Source organism: Trichechus manatus, unplaced genomic scaffold, assembly GCF_000243295.1.
Source record: "Trichechus manatus latirostris isolate Lorelei unplaced genomic scaffold, TriManLat1.0 scaffold00030, whole genome shotgun sequence".
In the NCBI taxonomy this organism is placed as follows: Eukaryota; Metazoa; Chordata; class Mammalia; order Sirenia; family Trichechidae; genus Trichechus; species Trichechus manatus.
Window position 1 is genome coordinate 4,234,048 of NW_004443966.1, and position 20,062 is coordinate 4,254,109.

Consider the following 20,062-nt stretch of genomic DNA (forward strand, 5'->3'; position numbering starts at 1 on the left):
ATTTATATATATGATATGCATTATCTATATAACATATGTAACATTGTATATAACATTATATAGTATACATTATCTACATAACATTATATATGTATATATATGTATTATCTATATAACATTATATGTGTAACATTGTATATGTATAATAGTTTATATACGTACACATTATACAACATTATCTATATAACATTGTATATGTATGACATTTTATATATATGTACACATTATCTATATAGGTTGTTATCCCCTTGGAAGATGAGCAAGCAAATCAAGTGGAAGGTGACCGGCCGAAGGCCACACAGCCTGTAAACAGACCTAGAACCCAGGTCCACCGAACTCCCAGTTCAGTGTTCCTTTTATTACCCCCCTAGCAAGTTCAAACTCCCAGGTGACTTAGTTTTGAAGCAAAGGTTCTTGTTTATCTGAACTTTTGCTCTCAAGCCACGTTTTCCCTTCAGCTCACCAGGCAGGCTTGGGAATGGCAGAAATCCTTTGTGGGGGGCAGGTGACTGCGTCTGGGGAGAACTTGGAGGGAGGGCGGGGCCTTTCCCCGTGAAAGGTTGAGGGGTGCCCTCAGCTCCTCCTGCTTAATGGAGCTCCCCCACCACAGGCTGCTGAGCAGAGACACGATCCGTTGACCAGCTCCTCTTTTAAATGGCAAAGCCGCCTGGGGTGATTAAGCCTCTCAGATCATCACATTTCACTGGAAACTACTTTAATCCTGGACTGTTAGAGTTACGAGGGACTGTTCAACCTCGCCATTTTACAGACAGGGAAACCGAGGTCCGAAGAGATGAGATGGCTTGCCCAGGGCAGGGTCACAAGGAGATTTCTTGACAGACCTCCAGGCCGCCACTCATCTAGTTCAGTGATTCTTACATCGGCCACCTGCGCCTGGTGTGTGGGGGTGGAGGTGAGGACGGAGGGGACTGATTGCTTTCCCCTCGGGATCAGCTGGGAAGAAATGAGGTCATTGTGGCACCTTCCAGGCTGGGCTGGGAGCTGCATCTGAAGTGAGGGGCCTGGCCCAGCCCGGGGACAGCATGACACCTACTAGAGCCTTGGAGCTGGGGGAGGAAGCAAGTACCAAGACACGGAGGAGGGAGAAGAGCAGTAGGCGCGAGCCAGGGTGAGTTCCTCCCATTTGCCAAGATGCCAGGCACCCAACCTCCACAGGCTGCTGGTACACCTGCCGCACGGAGATCCCTTTTCTTATTACAGAGAACCAGAGGGTTGGTTTAGGATAGCCTCAAATCACCCACCAGCTACCAAAGTCAGAGTGTCTAATCCCTTCATTTATTCTACAAGCATAGATGGAGCTCGGGCCTGCCGAGACCCTCCCCTCAGGAGGCTGGGTGGGGACTAACCCCCTTGTGCAGGGGCTCAGTGCTGTCCGAAGGGGACTCAGGCGACAGGGAGGGTCACTTGTCTACCTTTATTGCCAGCTACTTATCTTGCTCCAGGGACATCTGATCAGGATAGGACCTATCAGGCCAGTGATATCCAGCAATATGGAGGCTACAAGGCAGCAGTGACTGAGACCGCTCAGGAATCAAAAACCCCAGCCCGGAGGGAGGTTCTAGGGCGGAGCTGTGCCTGCATTGCACCCTCCCCTTCTCTGCTGCTGTTTGTTGCTGTCGAGTCAGCTCTGACTCACGGCCACACCAAGTACAACAGAACGAAATGTGCCCAGAGGTGTGCCATCTTCAGAATCCTTGGTACGCTCAAGTACATTGTTGCGGCCACTGTGTATTTTGAGTGCCTTCCAGCCTAGGTGGCTCCTCTTCCAGCACTATATCTGACAATATTGTGTGTGTGGGTGTGTTTTCATTGGCTAATTTCCAGAAGTAGATAGCCAGGCCTTTCTTCCTACTCTGTCTTAGTCTGGAAGCTCTGCTGAAAGCTGTCCACCATAAGTGACCCTGCTGGTATTTGAAATACTGGTGGCACAGCTTCCAGCATCACAGCAACATGCAGGCCACCACAGTAAGACAAACCGACAGACAGCTGGCGATCCCCTTCTCTGGCCCCTCCAAATTCCCCTCAGTTCTGCTTCAGTCCTTCCACTGAGCAAAGTCCTAATCTGCTCAGCCTGACTTCGCTCCCTAGTGGGGAGTAGCGTCCCTGTGGTAACATCCAGCTGCCCTGGGTATGGATGGAAATGGCACACACCCACGTGAAACTCTGCCTGTTTGGAAGCAGCTGCTGCTGGGATGCTGCAGTCTGTATAATGTGCTATGCTGTCCAATATGGTACCCACTAACCACATGTGGCTATTTAAGCTCAAATTTAAATTACTTAAAATTAGATAAAATCAAAACCTCAGTTTCTAGGTCACACTAGCCACCTTTCAAGTGTTCAAATTCGTGGCTAGTGTGCTGGAGGGCGCAGGAATAGAACCTTTGCATCATCACAGAAACTTCTACTGAATGGCGCTGACGTGAAGCCTTTAATCTAGGCCACCGTAACTACACTGTTCTCCACCCAGTCATGGCCACCATCGTCCCTGGCTTGGGCCCCCAAAGCCTATTTCACTAGCCACCTCTGGCATTTTGATGAATACCTACAGATTCTTCCCAGAACAGACTTGCCCGATTCTGGGATACAAAGAAGCCACCATCCATGTTTTTCAAGGATGTCGGGTTGTACTCTGCATTTTAGTGCACAGTCTGGCTGGGCAAGATCAACGTCCTTCCCAACTCTAGCTCCATAAAGAATGACACACTCGGCCTGCATTCCTCTGGCTCCAGCATATTTCGACAAAACCATCAAAGGATCTGTTTTCTACAAGCACATGCCAGAACTCAGGTAAACACTTCAGAGAACAGCAGTAGCAGAAGCGAATTGGGAAACAGTCCCTGAGTGAAATGAAGCAGTTTATTGCCCACTTCCATTCTCAGTCTCCCAGTGGGAACTTTAACCAGTTTGTGAGTCAGTCCGCTTTAAGGGAAGGGGAGGAGAACTAATCTGTATTAAAGAAGTAACGCACCGCGGTACAGAGCGCCTTATCTAATTTAATCTCACGGCAGTCTGAAGAGAGGAATATCCCCCCCGCTTTTCAGAGGAGGCAACTGGGTGGAGGGGAGGGAAGCAGCCCTTATCAAGGGCTTAGTCATCAAGGCACCATGCTGGATGGTGAATCCTCACAATGAAAGGGAGAGGTAGAGAAAGTGATACTATACTTAATTTTCCAATAAATAAATTGAGATTTGGAGAGGTTAATAATCTTCTCAAGATCACACAGGTTTTGGGTTGTTTTTTTTTTTTAATCCTAATTTACTTTTTTTTATAGTTGTTGAAAATATACACAGCAAAACATATTCCAATTCAACAATTTCTACATGTAGAATTCAGTGACATTGATTACATTCTTCAAGTTGTGCAACCGTTCTCACCCTCCTTTTCTGACTTGTTCCTTCTCTATTACCATAAACTCACTGCTCCTTAAGTTTCCTATCTAACCTTTCGAGTTGCTGTTGTCGTTTTGATCCCATATAGATAGTTCTTCGAAAGAACACAATGCTCAGGGCAGACTTTCTTTACTAATTAAGCTCAACTGTTGTTTGGTTTAAAGAAGACTTTAGGAGATATTTTTGGTTTAAGGTTTAAAAATTATCTCAAGGCAATAGTTCTGAAGGGTCATCCAACCTCAATAGCTCCAGAAATTCTGGATTCTATGAGAATTTGAAATTTTGTGCCTCATTTTTACCCCTTTTGATCAGGATTCTGCTATAGAGTCTTTAAAATACTCAGTAATGGTAGCCAAGGACATAGTTTGTCAATAGCAAATGCAACATTTGATCCCAGATGACCTGGGTTCCACTGTCCTTGCTCCCCTCACTCCACACTCGGCCTCTGCATTGTGGGACCAATGTCCCTTCACTGAGCACCCTCTCACACCAGAGTCATTCCAGTTGTGTTTCACCTCTTCTGCCTCCTGGCTGCCTCTGGCAGTAGGTCCTCTTTCCTCACTCCTTTTTTCTGACTCTCTTCTCTTCTTCCCTTATTCTTCCTTCCCTGCCCTTTCTCCCTGCACTCTGGGCCCCTTTCAGCCCGCGGGGACCCGCTTCCACTGCTCACTCCGGCCGATGGGAACACTCTTGTCTTCTAGTTGGTGAGATGACAAGCCAGTCTGTGATCTTGGAAGTCTGTCTGTCTTCGGCTTTCCTCGGCTACTTCCCTGGAAGATTTTCACTGATTTCCAGGGAAACTTCCAGAGGAAGCAGTGGGTGTAATAGAAAGAGCGCAGGTTTGGAATGTGGATAAGGAGCGTCCAGAAACTTGGCTTTGCTGTCAACAATGTATGTGACCTTGGCCTGGTGACAAAACCTATGTGGGCTTCAGTTTCCACAGTCACAGAGTGAGGGATGTGGACAAGTGTGGTAGCACAAGGAACAAACTGTTAAAACTGAGACATATGAGTGAGTCTCAAAACCTTGCCTCACAGGTCCAGCATGTAGGAAAGAAATAGGCAATGAGGGGTTAACACCAGGCACTTTTATATATACCATCTCATCACATCCTCACAACAACCTGTGAGAAAGCTTTTGACCCCCACTTTACAGATGAGAAAATTGAGGTTCAGAGAGGTTATGTTTGTTCAAGACCACATGGTAGCAGATGGCAGAGAGAGAACTCAATTGTAGGGATCTCCCTCTCAGATGAGGGCCCTTACTTCCTCTCCACATGAAGCATATATGGCCTCCAGGCACAAAGAGCTGGCATCAGGATGTCACTCAACATAACCTTCCCTACCCCTCACACACACACACACACACCACTCCCTACCCCTCATACACACACACAACACAACCATCCTTACACCTCACACACAACACAACCGTCCTTATACCTCACATACAACACAACTCTCCCTACCCCTCACACACACACACACACAACATAACCCTCCTTACACCTCACACACAACACAACCCTCCCTACCCCCACATACCTACACAACAAAACACTCCCTACCCCCGCGCACACACAACCCTCCCTACCCCTCACACACACACACAACACTCCCTACTTCTCTCTCCCACATACATAACACAGCCATCCTTACACCTCACACACAACACAACCCTCCCTACCTCTCACACACACACATAACACAACCCTTCCTACACCTCACACACACACACCATGTAACCCTCCCTACCCCTCACATGCCCACACACAACACAACCCTCCCTACCCCTCACACACACACACACACACACACTCCCTCCCAGTGTCCACCCCTAGGGAGTCCACCATGAACTACCACACAAGAGGCACGTATCCTGTCTTGTGACATGAGGGCATCACACAAACGGGCAGTCCTGTCAAGCTCAAATGTGATCACCAGAACAAACACATAGATTCATACATCAGCTCACAAAATGCTCGCCCCTTTTCTTCTTCACTTGAGTCTGCTGTGAGTGGATTCCGTCTCCGGCTACCTTACTAAAGGCGGCCAGGTTTTCGCCCACGTTCTGGCCGGCCCTGCCAGCACTGGCTGCCTGGGGCAGGAACCCCCTGGACACCGTCCTTGGGCCCCTCAAGCCCATGATCTGCAGCTTCCCTTCTGGTTAGAGGCACTTCAGATGAAGGAACCAGCCCTTAATGCTTCAAGAAAACACAAGCCATGTCATTCTTATCTCCAAGAGAGAAAACCAATACCCTCAACAGAAGACCTCGCTGATCTTTGCAAACACAGTCACCGTATCTCCCGGAGCCAATAGCTAATGAGTCTGAACGATTTTTTCCACAAGACAAAATATATATATATCCTGTTTTCATGAATTCCACAATCTGATGATCAGAGTGGCTGCCTTCTGAAATGAAATTTTTTCCTATTTAAGGGGGCCCGGGCGGCGTCCACACAGGATTGGAATCCAGGGTTTTTAGGGTGTGTGAGCCCCAGGAGAACCCTCTGGTAAGAAGAATGTCCACATGTCACACATCTCTCCCCAGACAGAGTCTGCCGAGCCCGCTCGGGGTTAACCGACTGTCACATGCTTTCTATCTGTAAGACCTGACATAACTTGTCTGCCAGGCTGGCGGACACGTTGTACCAGCCTCTTTGCAGCCTTAAGATCAAAAGCATTTTTCTCCAAATCATTTTTAAAATCCGGATTAAACATGTCATAAGGTGAAGTGATCAAAATTACTCACACTTTTTCACTTAACCTTTGTAATAGTATCATTGTCCTAGGGGGTGGGGTGGATGATATGCAATTAGTCTTTCTTACAAAGAAAAAAAAAAAGCTTACCAAAAAACCCACACTCATAGAACAATTAATTCTTAGTGCGACAAGCCCTCTCATATTAAAAATAATAATTTCATTTCAAGATTTCTCAAGAAAAGTGATTTCCCTAGTACAGATAATCCAGGATTCTCTGTGCCATCAATTGGGCAGACACGCCGTTTTTCAGGAATGTTCTTCAGCCGTCAGCACAGGCTCCTTCAGAAGTATGCTCACTCTGGTTCCTCACGGTTTATACCTCTTTGGAGGTTCTGACCTCCTTTGTGGGTCCCGCCCCGGCAGGTGCCTCTGAGGGACAGGTAATTCTCACCCATTGGAGGTGAGGTCTAAAGAAGCTTTGCAATCATCAAAGCTGACCTCCCAGTTTTGCATAAGCACCTTCACCCAGAATCATAGCATTTCAGACCCGGAAATCCATCTTCTCCTACTAACAATTTAAGGAAAAGGGAAGACAAAAAACAGTTTCGGGACAGGCCATGAAACATTTGGCTGCACTCAGGTGGATTTCTGAGGACAAGCAGGTGTGCTCGGCAGCATGTCATGGGGCGCTTTGTCCTTGTGGGTCCTTCCAGGCAGGTTTTGATGGCAGCGTCTCTTCAAGGGCTAAAAGTTGGGTATTTGCTTTCAAAGAGCAGACTCAGCTTGCAGAACCAGAGCCTCAGGAGACAGTGGGAGGGGCCTTTTGGAATCAGTTAGACACCTGGGTTCATACTCTGCTTCTTCTAACTGGCTGGTGACCTTGGACATGTCTACAGACCTCTGCTTCCTTGTCTGTAATTCATCGGGATAATTATCACTGTACCTGTCTGGGTCCACTGGCCTGCATCCGGCCAGAGAATGAATGGGACACCTTACAATGCGTGGGCAGCATTAAGGGCATCAACCAGGGTGTGGATGCACCCGAACACAACAGCAGGTCAGAGGGAGCAAGGGAAAGGAGGGGTGCAGTGGAGAACTGCAGAGGAGCGGCTGCGGACAGCCGCGGTAATCATGGGGGCCACAGTCAGGCTCCAAAACAAGGAGGGGGCAGAGGAGAAATACCCTGACCTTTCTCCCCTCCTACCTCTCTCCTCCCCACCGAGTGCAGTAACTCATGGTGTCACCCCCCCCCCATGCTAATTACCACAATATTGTAGCTAAAACACCTGAAAATTTGACAAGATCAGCAACCATAAAAACACCAACAGCAACAAAAACAGCAGCGCATGCTTGCAGCCCGTGGAGACACAAGCAGGTGATTCAAAACGTCATTGTAATTAAGTAATAATGACAGCGCATTAGAAGATTCAGAAGTAAATTAGCACAGAGTTTTAGCCTTGAAGGTATATCGATACATGTAAGCTGGGCATACAAAAAATGTTTTTGTTGTTATAATTAACTACAGAGATTTTTTATAAAAAGTAATAAATTTCCGCTGAAACACTGCACAAAAAATTTATAGGTGGTAATTTTGGTGTCACCCCCTCTGACAGCGTCACCTGGTGGTGTCCACCCCACCCGTACCCCCAGTGATGCCACTATCCCCACCCCCATCTCCTGCTGGTGCCTCCCAGTGGTCAATCCCCACCAGAAACCAGCCTGCAAGGGAGCCCGGGAGATGGGACCCCTGGGGTTCACCCTCCTGGAGCTCAGAGCTGGACAGAGCGTGGGAGGATAAATGAGCAAAGGAAGTGGGGAGAGCAAATGGAAACTAACCTGCAGTTTATCACTGTCCCATCTTCTCCTGAGGACTGGGAATGATGCGTGCAAAACACCGAGTGGAGTCCCTGGGTGGTGCAACCGAAAGGTTGGAGGTTCATGTCCACCCAGAAGCACCTCGGAAGAAAGGCCTGGTGATCTACTTCCAAAAAAATCAGCCATTGAAAACTCTACTCTGACCTAGATGGGGTTTCCATGAGTTAGAACTGACTGAACAACAACTTGTATCTATACTGGTGTAAAACACCGACGATATTGCGCGGTGCATAGTAGGACCTCCACAAATGGAAGCCATTTTGTAATTATTCCTACCTACCACTAGGGAGTTTAATACAGTATATGTTCCACGTTGTCCTTCACACAAAGAGCTCATCAAGCACTCCTTAGACGGCTAATGGGTGCCGTGCACTTGTGGGGATACAAGCGTTATTTGGACCCCAATATGCCTTCTGAGAGGTGACATGGGCAGGGATGCCCGTGGGGCAAGGCAGAGGTGACCAGGGCCACGTGGGTGACTCTGCTTTCCAACCTGCCGGCTCCTCCAAAGCCAGGACCACGGCTTCTATTTCTCTTGTTTTCTTTTCAAATACTTCTAAAAAAGCTTTTCCGTTTTCCAATCAGATTCTAATTAGAATGCATGCTTGCTGTAGAAAACATGGAACTTGCAAAAAACACAAAGAGAATTAAGAGGATCTCTCTTTCCTCTGCAGTGTTTTTGTGAATTCCTCTGCTCTTGTGCGTACTGTTTTATACTAGATACAACTTGGTATTCTGGCCGGGTTCTCCCCCACCCCCCACTTCTTTCATAAGCCTTGAAATCTTTCCAAAAATATCTTTTAATGGCTTCATAAGAGTATATCACATGATTGGGAGTGTGAACTCAGAATCAGCAGACAAACTTCCAATTGCAGCTTCACCAACTATTAGCTGCATGACACTGGACAAGTTACTAAGTTTTCTGAGCCTCAGCTTCTTCATTTGTAAAATGATGTGGGAGGGAAGTTAAAGTAGGCGCCTTATAAAGTTGTTGTAAAAATAAACGAGTTAATTATATGAAAGGATTAGTGCCTGGGACATAGTAAAGAGCTAAACAGTAGTTACCGTGATTGTCGTTATTATTCCTCTATTACTAAATATTTACAGTGTGCCTGGTTTGTTTTAAAATAAATAATTCTATTATGATTTCTTTGAACTTATATCTGTTTCCACATTTCAACTTCTTCCTCAGGGTATATAAAGCTATTGGTCCCGGGTACTTAAGAGTTTCAGGCTGTCCCGGGCTCTCATCTCAGCTATGCTACTTACTAGCTGTGTGATCCCGGAAAAGTCACTTAACCTCTCTGTGCTTCCGTTTCCTCTTCTATAAAATAAGATGATGATAGTTGTGGGATTGTTGTGCAGATTACATGGGATACTAGATGCCAAGAACCTGGCACGTGGCAAACACACAATAAGGATTAGGTATCGTTATTATTCATGCTTATCGCCAATTACGGAGCCCTGGTGGCACAGCAGTTAAGAACTCAAGCTGCTAACCAAAAGGGCGGCAGTTCACATCCACCCACTGCTCCCTGGAAACCCTATGGGGCAGTTCCACCCTGTGCTATAGGATCGCTATGAGTCCGAATCGATTCAACGGCAATGAGCGGGTGGCGCTGTGGTTAAGAGCTTGGCTGCTAACAAAAAGGTGGACAGTTAGACTCCACCAGCCACTCCTTGGAAACCCTATGAGGCGTTTCTACTCTGTCCTATAGGGTCGTTGTGAGTTGGAATCGACTCGATGGCTACAGGTTTGGTTTGGTTGGTATTGCCAATTACACTTTCACTTGTTTATTCCCAGCAGCACTGGGCTGAGCACACCGAGACTTCCAATTAATACCTACTGAACTGAACTGAAAATCGCTTGCTGTGAGTGTTCCCCGAGTACTCTGGAAGATGCCCGGCCTCCCTGTTAGGCGATCAGCCCCAAGCCAGTCCTCCCTCGTTACCCTGTCCACATCACCCCTCCTCCCCGCCCCGAAAGCCTGTGGGCTGTGTCTTTTTGCCTTAGTTCAGTCTACAATGCTACTTATTTACAGAGACCCCTTGAGGCACCCTGAATAGTGTAAGACCTCTCCAGAGACTTCGGGGATCATAGGCCAGAATCCCTGTTCTATTGCTGGGATCCAACAGCTTGGGGACCCTCCCCGGGACTTGGGTCCACAGCCTCACCGTCTTGAGGACATCAGACTACGTTATTCCAAGCTGGAGGATGGGAGCACCTACATGTACGGGGCACCGTGCCCAGTGCCAGACGCTACCTGAGCTAGCTCTTACCTACAGCAGAAAGCTCTTGACCTGGGGACCCAAGGTCAAGAAGGGGAGAGTGTTGACATGTCGTGGGGTTGGCAACCAATGTCACAAACAATATGTGTACTGTTTAAGGAGAAACTGGTTTGCTCTGTAAACCTCCATCTAAAGTACAACAACAAAAATTATTAAAAGAAAGCTCTTGAGCCGCCAATCAACTCTTAGTGTTTGGTTGGTGTTCTGAACATAAATAAACAGACTCATCTGGTGCTTCAGAGAGGACGGCTTACGTAAACCCAAGCAATACTTTCCCAGGCACATGAGCAAATTCACCACAAACCCAAATGAGGGTGGGGCTGTGTAAATAACCCAGAAACCCAGCAGAACAGCACACCAGGACCGGGCAGCTGGCATGCTGGCGTCACGTCGTCAGCACCAGGACGGGGCAGCCGCTGTCACATCGTCGGCAACAGCTGCTGTTAGGTTTGCTGGGTAGCTACCAACCTCCAGTGGAAACGGCCCCACTTGGGAGTTAGTGGATTGACTCAGGAAGATGATGGATTTCCACGCGCTTGTGCACAGAGGGATGGCCCAGTGGTTCACTGCCATTATCGATGGTTTCCGATAGGAGTTCTCCCACAGCGAAGCTTGAAACTCAAGTCTCAGATTCTCAGAGGTGGTTTTCATCTTGCTTGATGTTAAACTGTAGCCCTGGTGGCACAGTGGTTAAGACCTCAGCGGCTAACCGAAAGGTCAGCAGTTCAAATCCACCAGCCGCTCCTTGGAAACCCTAAGAGGCAGCTCTACTCTGTCCTACAGGGTCACTATGAGTCGGAATCGACTCGACGGCAACGAGTTTGGTTTTTTTATTGGTTTTTTTTTTTTAGAGTAGGAAAGGCAAATACACAGTAAGCATACCATAAATCCCCTGTCCTTCACCCAAAGCAGACACCAGTCTTTCCAAGAGCCTGACATGATCTCCAAGTCCATATCAGCATAGGGCTTTAGGCAGTCACTAGCAACCAAATGGAATTGACACACCATTTTAAACTGTTTGTAATTTTGGAGCCAGAACATACAGTTTCTTAGAGAATACGGTGACAGCAAGAGAAAGGAGTCCAAGCAGCTGTCGGCCACTTTGGAAGAGGTGAGGTAATTTTAAAAACAGCCTGCAGCTGGTTGGTGGGACAAAGCAGGACGAGCCCCAGGCCACCTAGGAGCCTTGCAATAATAGGTTCAGGGAGGTGAATCGCATAGACTCTGCTTTGTGACCCTGAGCAAGTAGCTTCATCTACCTGAGCCCCCCATTTCTTATTTTAAAATGGGATGATAACAGCAATGCCTGCCTCATAGGGTTGTCATGACCTAAAACGAGACGACACAATGTAGTGTTTACACAGCAGCCGCCTCGTGGTAAGCAGTTTACTTTTATTAATTAAACATAGAATTTATTTATGCAAAGAAAAATAAGATAAAGTTACTCTCCTCCAATCAACCCAGCAGAAGGACGTTCTGGACATTTGATAGGACAGAAAATTCTAGGCCCAAGTCCTAGAACTAGAATTATCTTATTTCCATTGGGAAAGGTGCTGGTTGAGCCCCACAGAGCGAGTTCCCAGGATCTGCGCCAAAATGCAGAGGTGTGGTAGGCATACATTTAGCGAAGTCAACCCCAGTCAGAACCTGAGGCAAAGCACAAAATGGCACTGTAGTCTCTGCCTTTGTCAGGTGCCACAAATGACTTATTTCCAGCACCAACTACCTAGAGTTAGGCCAGACTTCGCAGGTGAAGGGTACAGTCCTCCAGGCTGCCAAGCCTGCCCAAGACCCCCTGCTACAAGCTTGGGGGTCCCGGAGCCACCCTCACTTCTGTCCAGTGGGCCCCAAATTCTGGGGTTCCCACTACTCCCTCAAGTGTGATAATTCGCTAGAATGACTCGGTTATGATTTTAGTATTATTATAACGAAGGGATACGAAATCAGAACCAGCCAAACGCGAATCTTCCATGTCCCTAGGGGTTTGTCACCCCCCAGCACATTGATGTACACAGAATATTGTCAGTCAGAGAAGGTGACCCGAGCCTCAGTGTCCGAGTTTTTATTGAGGCTTCGTTCCTTAGGCATGATTGATGAATCATGGGCCATGTGATTGAACACAGTCTCCAGCTAATACCACAGGGCTCAAAGCTCCAAACCTCTAATCACATGACTGGCCTTTCTGGGGTCCAGCCCTCATCCTTAGTCACCTTGTTACCATGAACTATAGGGGGGCCCACCATGAACAATGAAGACACTTCAATCCCTCGGGAACTTCCAAGGAGTCGGAGGTTACCTCCCGGGAACTTGGAACAAAGGTCAGTCAGATTATTGACTGCACATGTACCTAAAAGGTAATATAGCCTTTGATTTATGAAAAGGGGCCCTTGCCAAATATAGGACATATTCCAACAGGACTTTTATCCAGAATTCAGCAAGGATACCCCATATGCTATACTTCTGTCTTCTTTTGCTAAATAATACTTATTTTTATTATATTACAAGCACGATGTAAGTCCTATGCAGACATTTAGAAAACACAGAGAAGCAAAAAGAAGAAAATAAACAGCGATCATAATCCCACCTCCCAGTGTGGGGGAATGTTACCATTTTGGTATTTATCCATCCAGATTTTTCTCTCTGCATTTTAAAATTTTATTTATATATAAAAATTAGATGTTTCATAAAAGTTACTGCTTAAATTTTCTCTCTCTAGTTTATCATTACCAGTTCAAGATCCAGTTCATCAACCAAATAGAGAAACCAATAGAACCCACTTTCTCCATGTCACTTCTGGGAGCAAAAGAGGAAATGCAGAACATCCCCATCACTCTGTGAGTATGCGGGGGCGGGGGGTGCTTCTGTGGTGACGACATGCCTATTTCTCTCACAGGGTCTAGATGGACTTCGCACCTTTCAAGGGGCAGGCCAGACACAACTAACTCTTCTCAGCCCATATGACACCCCAGACGTCCAGTCAGAGGGGACATTTGCCCAAGCCCACACCTTGCTGTCCCTCCCCGGTGTCACCCTCATTCCACTGACTGCTCATGTTAGCTCTACCTGTGTGTGTGATGGGCTAAGGCAACGTGGGCGAGCAAAGAGGGAAGCAGAGCGGTCCAGCCAATGTCTGCAGTGCAAAGTGAGGGTCCGAGCAGGGAGGCGCGGTGGGGGCAGGCCAGGTGTCAACAAGAAGATCCTGAGCACCTTCCCAGCGAGCTCTGAGAACCATTACCCAAACATAAACAGTGCCCATTCAGCAGGGCACTGTGAAAACAGAAATCATATTAAGCCAGTAGTAGAGATTGATTGAAGTTTATTTAATATATGATTTGCAAATCAGGATAACATTCTGACTATAAATGTTCTGAAGATGAGAAGACTTCCAAAATTCTTACACCACATCTTATCAGCATTTCCATGAAAAAGGGGCTGGAACAGAACTGATAAACAATTTGTGGTCAGGAAGAATTTCGTACAGCATTGCCTTGAAGAACAATTAAAATAATTACTGATTTACCCTAAAACATAGCTCCCAGTCTGACCTTTGAAGTCCTCTGTTTCCAGAAACTGATTGAATTCTTGCCAAGGCACAATGCCCAAGGCAAATGGTCTTAGACTAGTGTATCTAGACCTTTGTTGGACACAGAGATGACTATTTAAATGCCAGTTTCTTCAAGGCTCAAGGTTCAAAAGGACACCTAAGAGGAAATGACCTGGGTGGTCACTCCTACTCCATGGACCCGGAAATCTGGATTCCAAGAGAATTAAAACAGTTTCTCAGCATAAAATTTTAGTCTCAATCAGCTGGCACTGCCAGCCCTCCCCGTCTATCCTTCACCCTTGCCTTAGCTGTCTAGTGTTGCTGTAATAGAAATACCACAAGTGGGTGACTTTAACAAACAGAAACCTATTTTCTCACAGTTTAGGAGGCTGGAGGTCCAACTTCAAGGCACCAGCTCTAGGGGAAGGCTCTCTCTGTTGGCTCTGGGGGAAATCCATGTCTCAGCTTCTGCAGCCCCGGTGTTCTCTGTTTTGTGGACATCTCCAGCCCTGGTGTCCTCTGTTTCGTGGCTGTCTCCCGTCGCATCTATCTTCCCTCATTTGTGCTTGCTTCTCTCTGCATCTAACCTGCTCTTTTTGTATCTCAAAAGTCATTAGCTTTAAAACACACCCTATTCTGATATGGCCTCATTAACAAAGCAAAGACAGCCTTATTTCCAAATGGGATTATAGCCACAGGAAAGACCAGGGTTAGGAATCCAGCACATATGTTCAGTGGACACAATTTAATCCATAACAACCCTGTTACACATCTGCTCATAACACAAGTGGTGGCCTCACTCAGAGGCTCACTGGTCAGAAAGTCCCGGGAGATGCCAGCATCTCAACCCTCAGCATGGACTCTCTCTGGGACGTGGCACCAGCCCATCACCTACTCCAGGAGCATCCTCGACTTCCTGAAAACTGCCCACTTTGCATCTCTGATCACCACACTGATCCAGTCAGTCAGCAAGAAGATGGTGGTGGTCACACTAGAGATAGTCAGGCCCTGTCCTCAGGAAGCCACTGCCCCAAGGAAGAGCTAGACTCCTATGGGATTCTTTACAATGTTCTGCAGGAAAAGCGAGGAGATGCTGAGCAAGGGACCCTGCATCCATCGTCTCCCCTAAATCCCTCCCCAGGGGACTGTTCTAAATAGTGGGGAGGGCATCTGGCAGCTCCGTCATGTTGGGGCATTTTAACACCTTTTGAGGATAGCTGTCTAGTGAGTAAAGCTGATAATTATACCTGAGTCTGCATTTAAATCTTGCTCCAAATTTGTGCATCCTTTTCATATGTGGTTTTCTATTATTGTTATAATTTGCTGTTTTAATAGAAAGTTCTGTTTATATGGAAGAAAAAAGTATCGCTGGGGGAAAAAAGAGTGTGACGTGGGTCTATTGTGTTAATCAAACCTACGGAGAACTCAACAGTCCAGAGGCCATTACTGAAGCCCCTCTCTCCTCTGGAACAGCTTTCCTGACTTGTTTACCTAGAAGCTAAGAAGAAACAGCCTGAGCTAAACAAAGTCAACTAGGTTCATTATTACAGGACTTCTCAGAACCTTTTTAATATGCTAACACAGGAAATAGCATGGTGTTCCCAGTGTTATTTGTCTGGAAAACTCTTTTTTCCCCGGCACACCTATTGCTCTCTCTCTCTCTCTCTCTACCTCTGTTGAACACCAGGTTGCAGCAAAAAAGACCATCCCAGGTAATTCAGGCAAACTTAACACATCCCAGACGCACCTAAGCATCGCTTTGCTATTACAAATAAACCGACTATGTCTGGTTTCCTTTGGATCTTCAAGGGGCGGAGGAATTACGAGTAATAAAACCTACTCCTTTCTAATCACGTTGGATTTGGACATCGGTGAGCTGATCATGATCAACTTCAAGTGGGAAAACAGCGCCGTATGGGCCAACATCTGGAACATGGTCCAAATCATTATCCCGTGGGGCACAGAGCCTCGCTACTCAGGTCTGCTTCTGAAGACCATCAAAGTGAAAGCAGGAGAAACCCAGCAAAGGTGATGGTGATTCAGCTTCCTACTAACAGATATTAGGCACCTACCTGTGCCAGGCCCTTTCACAATTTAATGCTTACAATATGTTTGGTTGTTGTGAAGCAGTTGTTACTATGCCCTAATGATAGCATATAAACACTCAGAAAGGTGATGTGCTCATCCCAAGCTCGCACAGCTGTAGGTGGAAGCAGAGGCAGATTAACCAGTAAGCAAGGTATGCACCAGCTTACAGTAAGCAAGGCACACACAGGTTCAATTGTGTTTACTTACTTATCTGTAGTGCACAGTTGAACATGGTTTTCACCACTTCTTTGATATGGTGAAAAACAGGTGAAATGGTGCACTGCAGATTAGTAAGCACAAGTAAGCCCGTGCATACCTTGCTTACTGGTTAATCTGCCCCTGGGTAGAACTGCCCCCATAAGGTTTCCTAGGCTGTAATCTTTACGGGAGCAAATCACCAGGTCTTTCTTTCGTGGAGCCACTGGGTGGGTTTGAACCGGTAACCTCTCAGTTATCAGCCAAGCGTTAACCATTGCGCCATCAGGGCTCCAACCTTCAGTCTTAGCCCTCCAATAATCTGCTGTTTCTTAGTCTAATCAGCAGAGTTGCGGTGCTGAACATTAACATACATGCCCATCAGACCCTTCCTAGAGCTGCAAGGGGTAGATGCTAAAAGGGGAGCAACAGGGGGCCTCTGGTTTGTTAAGCAGTAAGTGCCGAGTTCCTCCTGTGTGTCTACACAGTACCAGGTTCCACTGGGGGATACCAAACAAATCCAAGTTGTGGCTCTCGGTGTAAAGATGTAATGATGAGGTGCATCCATTTTACTAATAGGGTGCTTCATCCCAGTGCTTGTTGAAATTTAATGTGCGCATGAATCGCCTGAACGTCATGTGGGAATGCAGGTTCTGCTTCAGGAGGCCTGGGGTGGGGCCTGAGATTCTGCATTTCTAACAAGCTCCCAGGTGATGCCAAGGCTGCTGGTCCATGGACCACACTTTCCTTAGCCAGCCTGGAAGTCTAGGCAGCCTGAGGAGAAGGACATCTGTAGGTTGGTGCATCGGGCTGTGCTGTGGTGGGCAGACAGGCAATCCCAGGAGCTAGGCACTGAACAAAGCAGTGTGGCAGTCAGAATCAGACTCCAGCAGTCAGTTCCAAGTGCAAATCTGACTCCACAGCTGACCGTCTGAGTGGCCTAGACAATCACTTCGCCTCTCTGAGATTCAATTTCTCTAGCCACAGACGAGAATGATATCAACTACCAGTTTTCTAATACCTTCTGCAAACGAAAACCCCAAAGCCAGGATATGAGTTCTAAGCCTTATACTCTTCATCTCTCTGCTAACTGCAAGAAATTTTTAAAAAGGTTAAAGAACACATTCTGTGCCTCTCTGGGAGGAATTCAGCATGAGGTGGTTTTCTTCCCCCAAAAGGCATGACATGGAGGATGATCAGAGTCTGTTGTGAGGGTGGAAAGATAGGACAGAAGTACAGACCCTACAGCAAGACCTGAGAAGTGATTAGCGAAACATAAGGAAAAGACGCTCAATTGTTGCAGTAATCAGATTCACATATTATTCATACCAGTGTTTAATTTAGTAAAGTCTTGATCTTAGATGCAGTACAAAGGGAAAAAAAGAAAGCCATAAACTAGAATTTTCTGTGACTGATTTTTGTTAACAGATGCAATTGGAATTAGTAACATACAATGGCATCTGGAGACAAGCTAATGGTCAAAGGAGTCTAGCAATCGGTCTCCAAGAAGGACCCAAAGCTCATAGTGGGTGTCCTCTGGCTAGATAGTGTCTGCACCCATAGGGGAAGAGGTAGGGCTGCCAGTGTGAGCCAGGCAGGGCTCATGACAGTCGCCTCATCCCCAGGGACCTTTAAGAATGGCATTGACAAACTGGAGCATGTTGAAAGAAGGAAGGCTGGGGAATTCCGCCTGCCTTTGAGAAATGTTGAAGGAACTGAGAATGTCTGCCTGCCCTGGAGCCAGAGCATGTAATGAAAGAAACCGCAGTTACCCTCCGCTCTTTGATGCTTGGTTCTAAGACAGAACAAAGGAGGGATGTCCCTAGGACTTTCAGTTCTTACAGAATGGAAACCACCACGGAGCAAAGCCCCAGGAAGCCTTAGACCTTTGCTTTCACTGAATTGGGTTCTGTTTTTCTCTGAAGTTATGAAAATATTTGTGAGCATAAGAATCTAATTAAAGAAACAGCATTGCACGCCTTACTTAAATTGAGTATTTGACAAAGGATGAGACACTTCAGTGAGCTCCGTCTAAAACTTAATGCTCCATTTGTTCTGTTTTCTTTTCAGAATGACATTTTGCTCAGAAAACACGGAGGATCTACTACTTCACCCCACCCGGGAGAAAATCTTTGTGAGATGTAAAGTAAACTCTAAAAAACTGAAGCAAAAGATCAGATAACTGAATCTTATTCCTCATCTAGGCTATAACAAACTCCCAACCAAAGCTATAGGAAGAATTTTGCATAAAGTTTAAATAAAGTTTAGAAGTAAAGGAGGCATGTTTCACTATTGCAAACTGAGCTTTTAAAAACTGTATTATACAACTTTTCAAATATTAGCGGAACTAAAAAATTCCCAGTATTACCTCTGGTTAAATGGTAATGTATGCAAATCAGTGCAAATGTAGGAACCATTTTGGATCCGTTGTTCTAATTTAAAATGTCTTTTACAATTAAGTCAAATTTTCTGCATGTCCTAGCTAGTTAATTCTGAGCACTTTCCTGAGCCATGCTGGAAAGGTGCTTCTTTATCACATAACTAGCACTTCAGGAAAAGGAAATCCCAATTAATCACTAATGGGATGTCGCACCACGCACACACTTTAAGACAACACGACTCACCGAAAGAAGAACAATTCTAATTAACCTCAGAGTTATCATCATACAAATAATAGTTACTTACCTGAACCAAACACATAGGAGTAGAATTCTGCCCAAACTGCTAATGATAACAATGAGAGCTGGACAGTCAGTCATCTTAATAATTAAATGACCAGTTACATAAATCCAATTTTCCTCTTTTACTAATGCTTGCAATAAAAGCTAATGGAAAACATGGGATAGCTAAAGAGACAAAAAATCTCACACCGTCCAAGTAATGAAGTAAAGACGTTTGACCAGCACTTCCTGACATGAGCTGGCTCTAGAAGCAGATACTAGACATGGGAACCACTGGGAGGCATGTGGCCAGTCATTGGGAGAGAAGGAAGGTGCTCAGCGCTTTACAGAACGTACCCTGACCTTCACACAGGCTGGGCTGTGCACAGCTCCTAATTCACCTTCTCTTCCCCGGAGCAGGGCAAACCAGGGCTGGTTGCCCTGAAGGGATGTCTGCCGCTGACTAAATCAACTCCAGATTATCTTGCATGATTTGTTTTATTTCCCTCCGAAAGACATCTAAAACTAAAGGGCATGGGGGGACAGAAACACCAGCTGGGATGATGTTTCCAAATGAGGCATCCTGACCCGAACGCTAACCTTACCTGCAAAAGTACTTGTCCCACAGGAAAGCTGGTGATAGGGAACCCAAGGCTGAGTAAGGATAGTGTTGATGTGTTGTGAGGTTGTTAACCATTGTCATAGGGCAACATGTGTACTGTTAAATGAGAAACTATTTTGTTCTGTAAGCCTTCATCTAAAGTGAGAATAGCAGCACAATTGGAAGAGCGTAGTCGATGTCACTGAACTGTGCATGTAGAAATTTTTGAAATGGTATATCTTTGGCTATGTGTATTTTCACCAAAAAAAAAAAAAAAAAAAAAAAGGTCGAGAAGGGAGAGGGTTGACATGTTGTGGGGTTGTTAACCAATGTCATAAAACAATATGTGTACTACTGTTTCATGAGAAACTATTTGTTCTGTAAGCCTTCACCTGAAGTACAATTAAAAAAAAAAAAAGTACTTGTCCCAATTTTAGGTAAAGTGTGTGCACACGTGTGTGCCTGTGTGTGTGTGTATCTAGATGGATAAATATTTAAGTGAACAATACGTTATGTCTAAAATACTAAGGTTTACAATAAAAGCATGTTTGCGCTGGATTGGCATGTTTTATCATTAGCTATCCAGAAAGAATTTAACACGCTGCTTTTAACGAACTGCATGAGAACACTCTTGGATAGACATCCTAGAGAATATGTGCACACGTGCACCAGGATACATGTATCAGAATATCCATCT

The 20,062-nt window shown here is 46.0% G+C and overlaps 1 protein-coding gene across 2 annotated transcripts in view; it reads left to right on the forward strand.

The window, feature by feature from the left end:
* LIPC (lipase C, hepatic type) overlaps positions 1-19,267 on the forward strand; it is a 159,000-nt gene extending 139,733 nt beyond the window's left edge. For both annotated transcript variants that reach the window (XM_004374610.2, XM_023729674.1), the window contains 3 exons: positions 12,994-13,111; positions 15,631-15,849; positions 18,175-19,267. In XM_004374610.2, the coding sequence (XP_004374667.1) occupies positions 12,994-13,111; positions 15,631-15,849; positions 18,175-18,286 (449 nt within the window). In that variant the 3' untranslated portion in view covers positions 18,287-19,267. The remainder of the gene's footprint in view (positions 1-12,993; positions 13,112-15,630; positions 15,850-18,174) is intronic.
* Positions 19,268-20,062: the final 795 nt, after the last annotated feature.